We start from the raw sequence: 10,988 nt of genomic DNA on the forward strand, positions 1-10,988 counted from the left end.
AAGGCGACACAGGTTTCCGGGGGTGGCCCTGCCTGGGTTCGCTTGAGAAGTCCCTTGTGGAAGGGGAAATCAGGTCAGGGAGGCCTCTGGGACATTCCCCAGCATGTGTACACTTCCACTTTGAAGTCCCTGCGGTGGTGGAATTCGTGGCCCTTATCGGAGTGGGTGTTAGGTACTCTGGGTCCTGTCTTAATGTGTTTGGGGAACAGCCCGAAGTCAGGGGGTTATCTTCGCAGCCTGGGCCTCCAGCCGGAGGGGACGGGGCTCACTCTATAAAGGCTGTGGGAACGGGCACCGGCTCGAGCAGTGGCCAGCCCACCGTCCAGGATGAAGTGTCTCGTGGTGCTACTTGCAGTCCTGGCTCTCTCCCAGGGCAGTGGGATCACCAGGTGTGTGTCAGGCCCCAGGGGGACGTGGGGGGAAGGGTGTCAGGTGTATCTGCTCCGGTGGGTCTCTCCTGGGCTTCCCCTCCTTGCCCTGGGGAATCTTCTGAGGAAATGCTGCAGGTTCCCAGGAGAAGCGCTCCACTGGTCTTGCCTTTGCATCTGGGATCCTTTCCTCTGAGTGAGCCCCGCCACTGCAGGGTGCGGTGGCCAAGGACCAGGGCCCAGAGGGGACAGCCTGTGGGATTAAGGTGATGGTTTCTGGAGTCAAATTGCCTGTGAGTTGATCCCCAGCTCCATCAGTAACCTGACTCTCTGCGCCCTGTTTCCTCTCCTGCTATAAAACGAGGGTAACAGAAAGCATCTATCTCACAGGGTTGGCACGCAGACTATATGAGCTGGTGTTTGTAAAATGCTTTGAACGGTGTCTGGCGCGTGATGAGAGCTATGTATGCATTTCTTTTTTTTTTTTAATTTTTTTTTAACGTTTATTTATTTTTGAGACAGAGAGAGACAGAGCATGAACGGCGGGGGGTGGGGGGGCAGAGAGAGGGAGACACAGAATCAGAAACAGGCTCCAGGCTCTGAGCTGTCAGCACAGAGCCCGACGCGGGGCTCGAACCCACGAATTGCGAGATCGTGACCTGAGCTGAAGTCGGATGCTTAGCTGACTGAGCCACCCAGGTGCCCCTATGTATGCATTTCTTAAACGAAATAAAGTTCTCTCTGTGGTGGAAGTTCCCAAATTCTCCTCCAAAAATTATAACAGATATTTTTTTTGAGACTTTTTTTTGAAACGATTTTTAATTTTTTTTATTTAAAAAAATTTTTTTAACGTTTATTTATTTTTGAGACAGAGAGAGACAGAGTATGAACGGGGGAGGGGCAGAGAGAGAGGGAGACGCAGAATCGGAAGCAGGCTCCAGGCTCCGAACCATCAGCCCAGAACCCGACGCGAGGCTCGAACTCACGGACCGCGAGATCGTGACCTGAGCCGAAGTCGGACGCTTAACCGACTGAGCCACCCAGGCGCCCCTGAAACGATTTTTTAAAAGTAATCTCGACACCCAATGGGGGGCTCAAACTCACGACCCTGAGACCAAGAGTCACACACTCTCCTGACTGAGCCTGCCAGGTGCCCCATGATTGATAATTTCTTGAGCTGCTTGCTACCAGGTGCCAGAAACTTGGTTGGATATTTACCTCTGCTACCGCGAATCCTCCTGGATTAGGTAGATAGTATTATTTGCATTTTACAGATGAGGAAGCTGTTGTTCAGGGAGGACCCCTGAGCTACTCAAGACTGTGAGGGTCAAAGGGAGGAGCTAGGACTTGGTCCCAAGCAGACTGGCACTCTTACCACAAAATCATGCTATCTCTGGTTTGAGCCTTATCCCAGGTTTGAGCCCTGTTGAGCCCCGGGACTGGGGGAACCTGAATCCATCCCTGGGAAGCTGGATCCCTAAAAAGGGGTCAGGGTGGCTTTGACCAGTCGGAGCTCCTCATGGTCCTTGAAAGTGAGGCTCTTTTGAGTGCCAGGCATTGGGTGGGGGGGCTCTCAGTGCAGGAACTAGGGGCAGCGCTGGGGGAGTGGGGGTTTCCACGGTGAGCTTCCTGGTCTCTGTGTGGGGCAGTGGGCTGCAGGTGTCCCTCAGAGGGAGGCTCTCTGGGACCTCGTGCTGGACACAAGTGCTCAGTGGAGACATCGGGACACAGGAAAGGGCAGCTGTGGGCTTGGTCTTGGGAGCTCAGACTAACTTCCTTCCTTTTGGGCTTACGTCCTTTTCTATCATCAGAGACAAAGGCTGAGAAACAATCTCGAGGACCTTTTATTTCCGTTGGGTGGAATTCACACATGAGGGCTGGGGAAGAGAGGCACCAGAGGAGAGACCATAATTCACACACAGGCCTGTTCCATATGGGATCCGTTTGGGATGTGAACAACACGAGAGAACCCATTTTTTGTTTTATTTGACTGCTGCCATTTTATTACTCTCAAAGCACTTTCATGGCCGTGGTCGCCACTCGTCCTTCAGAGGACGAGGCTCACAGAGGAGGACCGCATGGCCCTTAGAACTGAGGGACCCCGGGATCATCTGGCTCCATTCCTTCACGCTACTGGAGGGGGGACCTGGGAGCCAGAGAGGTGAAGCTACGGTTGGCCAAAGGCAGGGCTGGAGAGTGGCTGGAGAGAGGAAGGAGTTCACCCCTTATGCTGAGACCGAGCTGAAACTCAGAGGGTTTTGGGGAGCGACCCAAAGTGCCACAGCCTGTAAAGCTGGGTCTAGAACCCTCCTTCATGTTTCCCCTCCAGACTCTCTTCTGTTGGTTTGCTTCCATCATCCAACCCCTAAACTCCAGAAGCTCCCTTGAGGTCCACGCTCTGTACTGAGACCCTTCAAAGACTTTCCACACACTTCAGGCCACCCAGAGAGCCAGTCATAGGGGTCACAAGGGCAGAGCACTCTCACGGAATTTAGCAGGGTGTGGGGGACATCATTTCCTCTCTAGACAGCATGTCCCGGTGGGGGGCAGAGACTGTACCCCTGTGCCCCATACAATGTCTGACACATGGTAGGTAGATAGTAAGAATTTGGAGACTGGATAATATTGGGTCTCTCACACCTTGGAGTTACAGTATTCACTAGCAAGCTATGAAATACATTCACTGAGTCTCTGGCAGCATTAAAAAAGAGAAAGGAACAGGGAATATCAGAGTGCGTTGTATTTAGTAAGGGTAGGCGCTGATTTGTGAACTGATGTAGAATACAATTTTTACTTTGAGTTATGATATAAAAAAAGAAAGTGGGGGAGTAGCTTACGGAACCCAGAGCCTCTGGGCACCTTCTGGGAGGCCAGGCAGCCCTGGGGAGATGCCCCCCGGCATCATGAATTCTCCCCCGTCTCCTCAGGGTCCCTCTGCACAAGGGCAAATCGCTGAGGAAGGCCTTGAAAGAGCACGGGCTGCTGGAGGACTTTCTGAAGGAACACCCATATGGCATCAGAAAGAAGTACTCCAACTTAGACAAGGTGCCCAACGAGCCCTTGGCCAACTTCTTGGACGTAAGTGGCTCTGCCCACCTTCCAGTAATGCTTCTCACAGAGTGTGATGGACGCCCCCTCCCGGACCCGGCCTGTTTCCCACTTCGAGGAATCATGGAGCCCTGTGGGCTATGGAGGCCATCTCCCTGCCCCTCAGTCAGCTCTGCGGTGGGCCAGCGGACCCGGCAAAGGCAGGGCTCTGAATGTCACCCCCGGAAGGGTCTGAGCTCAGGCAACCTGCAGAAAACATCCCTTGGGGGCACATAATCTGCTCCTAGGTGCACCCCCATGCCTTAGGAAACCCATGACTTCATCCGGGCTGGGCAGGGATGGGGTACTGGTACCCATGTGCCACCGCCTAGGACGTGACAGGTACGCCCCTTGTGCCCTCTTCCTTTCTGGAGCCTGTCTCTTCCTCATCTGTCATCTGTCACTGCAGTAAACAGCCTTTTGTCTCCAGTGCTCTCATTTCCTTATCTAGGTCACGCTGGCACCCCCCTCCCCACCCTCCTCACCGGCCCTAGTTCTGACTCACGGGGAGGCTGGCAAGGCGGCATGGCAGGGGCAGCTTGGGTTGGGACGTGGGGGTCCGTACCTCGCTGGTGCCCCATCTTTATGTCCCTGCCCCTGGCAGGAGGGCCCAGTCTTCCTGCCAAGAAGGGCCCACATTTTGATCTAATGTCTGGGGCTTGTGGGAGGGGCCAGGAGATCACGGCTCAGGTGGGAGCCAGCATGGTGGCTGGAGGTGAAGAACCCTCCCCAGGGACCCTCATTCCCCCTTCCCCCCTTTTCTCGATGCCAAACATCGACGCTCACCCCTATGCTGTGCTCCCCACCCCTGACCCCGTGCTGTCTGTCCCCAGTGTCAGTACTTTGGGAAGATCTACATCGGGACCCCGCCCCAGGAATTCACCGTGGTGTTTGACACCGGCTCCTCGGACCTCTGGGTGCCCTCTGTCGACTGCAAGAGTTATGCCTGCAGTAAGTGACCTCCCTTTCTGGCCCGCCTCTCCGGGCTCAGACCCCAGGGCCCCTCTGCCAGCCACGGTCAAGGTGCTGGGCAGGGGGAACGTGGGTGCAGGAGAGCTTGCTCTGACGTTCCCAGCCTCCCGGTTGCGCCCCATCTCCTGGCTCAGCCCTTCCCACCGGGCCATGGATTGGGAAGGTGTGCAAATCACGGGTCTAATGTGTAAAGCACCAGCTGGAAATTAGGGAAGCTTAGGCTATTTATTTACTTATTTATTTAGTCTCCATCAGGAGCCAAGGCAAGCTGCTGACCCTTCTGGGTCCTCGGTTTTCCTTTCTATAAAATGGGGCTATTATATGCCAGTGGGTGCCTGGAGAATGAAGTGAGAGGGTCTTACTGTTGATGATGAGTAAACATCTAATACATGCTATTAATTTATTCCTCCAACAATCCTGGGAGATTGGTGCCCTCTCTACCTCCATTTACCAGAGGAGGAAACCAAATTTCAGAGAAGAAAAGAGTGTTGCCTAAGATGCCAAAGCTGGAAAAAGTAAAATGTCCATGGAAACCGCAGGGATGGCTTTTTGCTTTCCTGTTTTGTTTGCAAGCTACACGGGTAGCACCGGGAGTCAGAGAGGTGGGTCGAGCACCAAAGAACAATTTTCTTTACTAAACTGAGTGGGATCCAGAGAAAATGGGTGCTTATTTTCAGCAGAGAGAATGGTTAGTATTTAGACCATATTCTTACAGGGCCTGGTGAGGGTCTCAGCCCTGGCTGACACCGTCCACTGGTGAGAAGATTCTATGGGCCTCACTAACTCTGGGTCTGTTTCAGAAAACCATCATCGCTTTGACCCATCCAAGTCCTCCACCTTCCAGAACCTGAACGAGCCCCTGTCCATCCAGTACGGCACCGGCAGCATGCAGGGCTTTCTGGGTCTCGATACCGTCACTGTGAGTGGGGCTTTGGGTCAGCAGGCACTCACCTTTCCTCCCCAACCAGCCGCTTCACCACCTAGACGCCCAGGCTCTGGTGAGCTGTCCCTCCAGCTGCGGCTGAGAGGCCCTTTGGATCCTGTCCTCCCCCCCACCAACCGTGGCCTGGTGGGGATTTAAAATCTGAGAGGGATTTTAGCCAGCAGCTGCTGTGGCTCGACCTTCCCTCCTCCCTCCTCTCCTTCCCGTGACAACCCCCAGAGTCCTCTTGAGAGGCTTCTCCATGCCTACTTTCCATCTTCCCAATCTTCTCCATCTATGCTTGCCATAATTGGTCCAGGATCCCCAGCCTGTGCCAGCACTGAGCTCTCTTCAGTGTCGCCCGTGTGATTTCACTGGAAATGTCGTTCTTAGGAAGGTGCTATTATCCCCTTGTTCAGAGGAGGAAGCGGAAGCTCAGAGGAGTCAGTAACTTGCCCGAAGTCACACAGCTGGGAGCTGAGTGTCAGAACCCCGCCTCCCAATCTTTGAGTGGTGCCCTTGGCTTGGCCTCCCTCAGTCGCCCTGGAGGACGAATCCCCTGCCCAGGTGTCATGGAACAGCATACTCTTTCGCGTAGGAGAGCACCTGTGCCCTCTGGACAAGGGTTCTCCTGTCTGTTGCCACTTTTTGGCTTGTAAAGTACTGGACACAGGGGTGGGCACACAGTAAGGGCACAATACACATTAACTTCCTTGTCTCTTTCCTCACCCACTATCCAAGATTAAGCAGCATCCCTCCATGATTTTCACCTCAATCTTCCTTGAGTCCTTTCTGGGTCTGGCTGAAGGCTCTTTTGCTTTGAGCCAAAAGGGAGACACGGCTCTTCTCCATTGACGGTCCTGTCCTCAGCCTCTCCCGTAGTCAGGACAGGTGCCCACGCAGCTCAGGCCTCCCCAAGAGTCAGCAGCACCAGGGAGCAGGGGCCCGGAGCCTCTTCCTCAGTCCCTGGCTTATTGGACCAATTCCTTCAAAACCACAGCGCAGAGCTGGGAAAGGAGGGCTTTTCTTTGCTCGAGTAACTACATTACCTGGAGGAGGGAGGGCGAGCCCCAAGGCTGATCCTGATACCCACTTGCCCTGGGATCTTCCTGCCTCTGGCTGAGGGGCCCTTGGTGGAGGTCACTCTGCCTCTCTTACAGGTCTCCTCCATCGTGGACCCCCAGCAGACTGTGGGCCTGAGCACCCAGGAACCTGGCAACGTCTTTACCTACTCTGAGTTCGATGGGATCCTGGGGCTGGCCTACCCCTCTCTGGCGTCTGAGTACTCAGTGCCTGTGTTTGACAATATGATGCAGAAGCACCTGGTGGCCAAAGACCTGTTTTCTGTTTACTTGGACAGGTAGGAGCTGTCCCCAGGCAGGGTCAGACGTCCACAGCCCAGCAAGGTCTCTTGGCTGAGGAATGTCCACCCCTCTGGGACACGGCAACTCAAGGGTGGTGTCCAGAATCCAAGAAAACCTCTCCTTGTTTCCAGGCAGACCCAACTTCTTGTCCCAAAGTCCCCCACATAGCCATTGATACAGACAGAGTCCATTGGACCAACATGTGACTTTGATTTCTGGCATTTAAAAAACGAAGCCTGACCCCATCTCTGCCCGAGGGCAGTTTTTCTTTTTAACATTTATTTATTTTTGAGACAGAGAGAGACAGAGCATGAGTTGGGGAGGGGAAGAGAGAGAGGGACACACAGAATCTGAAGCAGGCTCCAGGCTCTGAGCTGTCAGCACAGAGCCTGACACAGGGCTCGAGCTCACAAAGTGTGAGATCATGACCTGAGTCCAAAGTTGGACGTTTAACTGACTGAGCCACCCAGGCACCCCTGCATGGGGGCATTTAACATCTTTTTTCCAAAGTAGCCAGGCCTCCATAATCATTGTGGGTGTCACTGAGATTCATAGACTTCTATTTATTTTTATTTTATTAAAAATTTTTTTTAATGTTTATTTTTGACAGAGAGACAGATAGAGCACAAGTGGAAGAGGGGCAGAGAGAGAGGGAGACACAGGATCCAAAGCAGGCTGCGGGCTCTAAGCTGTCAGCACAGAGCCTGACGCCGGGCTTGAACCCATGAACGATGAGATCATGACCTGAGTTGAAGTTGGATGCTCAACCAACTGAGCCACCCAGGCACCCCCACAGACTTTTAGAGTAGGCTCCAAAGGAGTCCAGTCTTCTCCTTTCACTATGAAGGAAACCGAGGCCTGAGAGGGACGATCACCCCAGGAACTGGTGGCTAAGTCATACCTGTGTCTCTGTTTCTGTCAAAAATAAATAAACATTAAAAAAACAAGTAGCAGAGGGGGAATTCAGTGACACTGCATTGTGCCCATGTTTCCTGGCTGAGAGAAGAGCCCCGGAGTATGTGGGACCTTGTTGAAGACTCTCTCTCCTACTTGTAGCCAAAGGCCTGGGGGCAGGGGGTGGGCACAGGGGGACTCCTGAGGGTGACCTGAGCAGAGCCCAGTGGTCATGTGACCTGTGTGGTGGTCATTTCCTGACCTCCCCTCGGGAGGCAGGTGCTGCCTCAGCCGGGGGGCTACAGAACTCAGAGAGATGATGCTGCAGCTGTTATCAGGGAAAAGCCCCGAAGAGCAGGGAGGCTGGGAGAACGCGTCTGAAGCCTTCGGGGTGGAGGTGGGAGTCGAGGGCAGGGCGGACAGGAGGGCCAGGTCTCAGTGGCATCTGCCCCTGGGTGGGGATGCGGCGGCCCGTCACCAGTTTCCTTGGTTTCAGGAATGGCCCGGGGAGCATGCTCACGCTGGGAGCCATCGACCCCTCCTACTACACAGGCCCCCTGCACTGGGTGCCCGTGACTGTGCAGGAGTACTGGCAGTTCACCGTGGACAGGTGAGTGAGCGGCAGCCCTGGGCCCCAGCCACGGGGTGGCTCCAGGTGTGGGGACGGGAGGGCCTGGGGATCAGCCCGGGAGGCTCTGAGAAGGCCCGCACACCGTAGCTTGTAAGACCATCACAACAGGTTCTGAATTAGACGCTTCCAAGGCCAATGACCTTTGCCAATGAGCACACTGGGCATTCACCGATGCTTCATTCTTAAGAGTGCTGCACTAACTGAGCACTTACTACCTGCTAGGCATTGGGATGAGTGATAATAGGACCGTCTCATTTATTCCTGGCGAAAACCCTATGAGGTGCTGCCATTAGTAATCCTCATTTTATAATTTACTGACCTCAAGTCTGAACCTCGTGACCATCCCTTGAGGAAGTCAAGGAAGGAGGGGTTGTGACCCCATTCTGTGGATGAGAAGCCAGAGTTCAGGAAGGCTGGGTGACTTGTACAAGATTTGCAGCAGGTGGATGGCGGGGAGAAAATTTGAAACCAGATCTTTAGGCGACTTGTGCAGGACTCATTCCGCCCCGACTCCAAAGTCTTGCCATGTGATTTTACAATTTTTTGACGTTTCTGTCCCACAGAAGGTGGGGCAGCCTTGATGTAGCTAATGACTTGGGAGAAAACGGTTTCAGGTCTTTTCTATGAGCTCTGGAAGTGGTGCTTGGGCTTGTTCCCCGCCCGAGGATCCTGGCAGGGGAGGGAGGGTTGGATGCTGGACGTGCTGCGAGGCTGTCCTGTTTCCGCTCTGCAGGGTTACGGTCAATGGCGTGGTGGTGGCCTGTGATGGTGGCTGCCAGGCCATCCTGGACACAGGCACCTCCATGCTGGTCGGGCCTAGCAGCGACATCCTCAACATCCAGACGGCCATTGGAGCCACCCAGGATGAGTTTGGCCAGGTGAGGCCAGGCCCATTTCCCCCCGGGGGGCTGGGATTTCTCCGAACACCTTCACAATGGCCTTCCAGCTCCGCCCACCACAGCTGTTGAGGCTCTCACGTCTCATGCAGCTGCAGCGGCCAAGGTCTGGCCTCCGGGTCTCCAGGAGGGCCGTGCATCCCCGAGCTCTGCTGCACCTCCTTGTTCCTTCACCACCCCACGGGTCTCCCTGCTTCCTCCTTGACAGCTAAGAGCTCCCAGCGTCCTGGCTGAGACTGGAGGGGAAACACTGAGGCCAGTCCCTCTGTCTCAAGCTGGGGTCTGTCCCTGCACAGACTGACAGCAGGTCCTCGTCATTGTGACTCTTGAGGCCTGAGAGAGAATCTCCCTAGAGTCCTCTGGGTGGGCAAGCCTCTCCCCACCGCTTGGCTCCAGTGCAGAAGAAGGGGCTGTGCCTCGGCCCTCCTCTGCCTCTTCCAGCCAGATCACATCCCTTGCCCATCTAAGAGGACTTCCTTCTGGTCTTTAGTTTGACATCAACTGCGGGCAACTGAGCAGCATGCCTATGGTGGTCTTTGAGATCAACGGCAGGAAGTACCCACTGCCCCCCTCTGCCTACACCAGCCAGGTATGAGTCTCAGGAGAGGAAGCCTGGGTTCACCTGGCACCCCTTCTCTCTCCTGGCAAGTCAGTGAACTTCTTTGGTGGCGTGGCCCAGATGGAGAGTGTGGGAGGTACATGTAGATCAACTGGCCTTTCTGAGTGGGGTCCCGTTGTCCTTGGGCCTCACGTGTGGCTGTTATGGCCTCATCCTGGGAGACATGGGGTGGACAGAGCCCAGCGGCTTGAGGGAGGGTGGGGTAGGCAGGACCACAGCTCTCCGTGGGAACCTCCATCCACTGTTCTAGCTTCTAAGCCCAGGGCTCTGGAGCTTTGTCCAGGATTTTTGTGGATAGCCTGGGTTTTGTGGGGACCCAGCCCTTATCCCCCCCTGACCCACTGGCCTCAGCTTTGGCCTGGCCTTGAGTATATACAACTAGTAAGGCCTTGGGGCCCCCCCCGGCCTGGTCTGGCTGGTCCTCAGGGCAGTAGGTGCTAAGAGGAGGGCTGGAGGCTGGAGAGGACAAGTGAGGAGGAGCGGGGTCAGGGGACCATCCCAAGTGATCTTGCATTACATCACTTGATTTTCTGAGTATCGGGTTTTTCACCTTGTTGAGCGAGATGAGTCTGATACTTGTCTGCTTGCCTCGGAGGGTGATTTCAAGGATGACAGGAAATAATAACTGAGAGAGTAATTGTGGGGTGTGGTGGGGGAGGCTTGCCATCGGATGTGGTGACTGTGGTTCGGACCAGCTTCATCTCAGCCTTGCCTTTCCCAGGATCTGGGCTTCTGCGCCAGCGGTTTCCAGGGTGAGGGCGACGACCCGCTGTGGATCCTGGGAGATGTCTTCATCCGGGAGTATTACAGTGTCTTTGACAGGATCAACAACCGCGTGGGGCTGGCCAAGGCCATCTGATTGCACCGCCGACCGTGGAACACGCATGCACTCCCTAAGCGCACATGCATGTGCACACACACACACGCACACACGCACACATACGGACCAGGTTTTCTGGCAGATGGTTTTCAATAAACACCATATCGCTGCAAAGTGTGGCTTCTGTGGGGCCAAAGCCCTGCGCCGTTGTGGGGGTGGGGAGTGACTGTCATGTGGTACGTCTGGCAGCATTGGGGTTTCGTGACTGGGGGAGGGTTCAGGACCCTGTTGGTGGGTGGAGACTTTCACAAGGGAATTGGCCACTTCAAGCTTAGGCCAGGTAAAACCAAGGCACGTCTTGCCTCTCTGTTCTCTCACTCTAGATCTTTCTGGGGAAAGGGTACAGTAGGGGAGA

The 10,988-nt window shown here is 54.8% G+C and overlaps 1 protein-coding gene across 1 annotated transcript; it reads left to right on the forward strand.

The window, feature by feature from the left end:
* Window positions 1–229: 229 nt before the first annotated feature.
* Window positions 230–10,771, forward strand: LOC122227233 (chymosin-like). The gene is made up of 9 exons (XM_042951593.1): window positions 230–389; window positions 3,296–3,446; window positions 4,289–4,406; window positions 5,228–5,346; window positions 6,510–6,709; window positions 8,104–8,217; window positions 8,972–9,116; window positions 9,625–9,723; window positions 10,475–10,771. The coding sequence occupies exons 1-9, from the start codon at window positions 328–330 to the stop codon at window positions 10,610–10,612; spliced, it is 1,146 nt and encodes a 381-aa protein (XP_042807527.1). The 5' UTR covers window positions 230–327; the 3' UTR covers window positions 10,613–10,771.
* Window positions 10,772–10,988: the final 217 nt, after the last annotated feature.

This window comes from Panthera leo, chromosome C1 (genome assembly GCF_018350215.1).
Source record: "Panthera leo isolate Ple1 chromosome C1, P.leo_Ple1_pat1.1, whole genome shotgun sequence".
In the NCBI taxonomy this organism is placed as follows: domain Eukaryota; kingdom Metazoa; phylum Chordata; class Mammalia; order Carnivora; family Felidae; genus Panthera; species Panthera leo.

Coding starts and splice junctions, on each gene's coding strand:
- LOC122227233 (XM_042951593.1), top strand. CDS start 328: ATGAAGTGTCTCGTGGTGCTACTTGCAGTCCTGGCTCTCTCCCAGGGC. Junction 4,407..5,227: donor CTGCAAGAGTTATGCCTGCA/GTAAGTGACCTC, acceptor GGTCTGTTTCAG/AAAACCATCATCGCTTTGAC. Junction 9,117..9,624: donor CCCAGGATGAGTTTGGCCAG/GTGAGGCCAGGC, acceptor TCTGGTCTTTAG/TTTGACATCAACTGCGGGCA.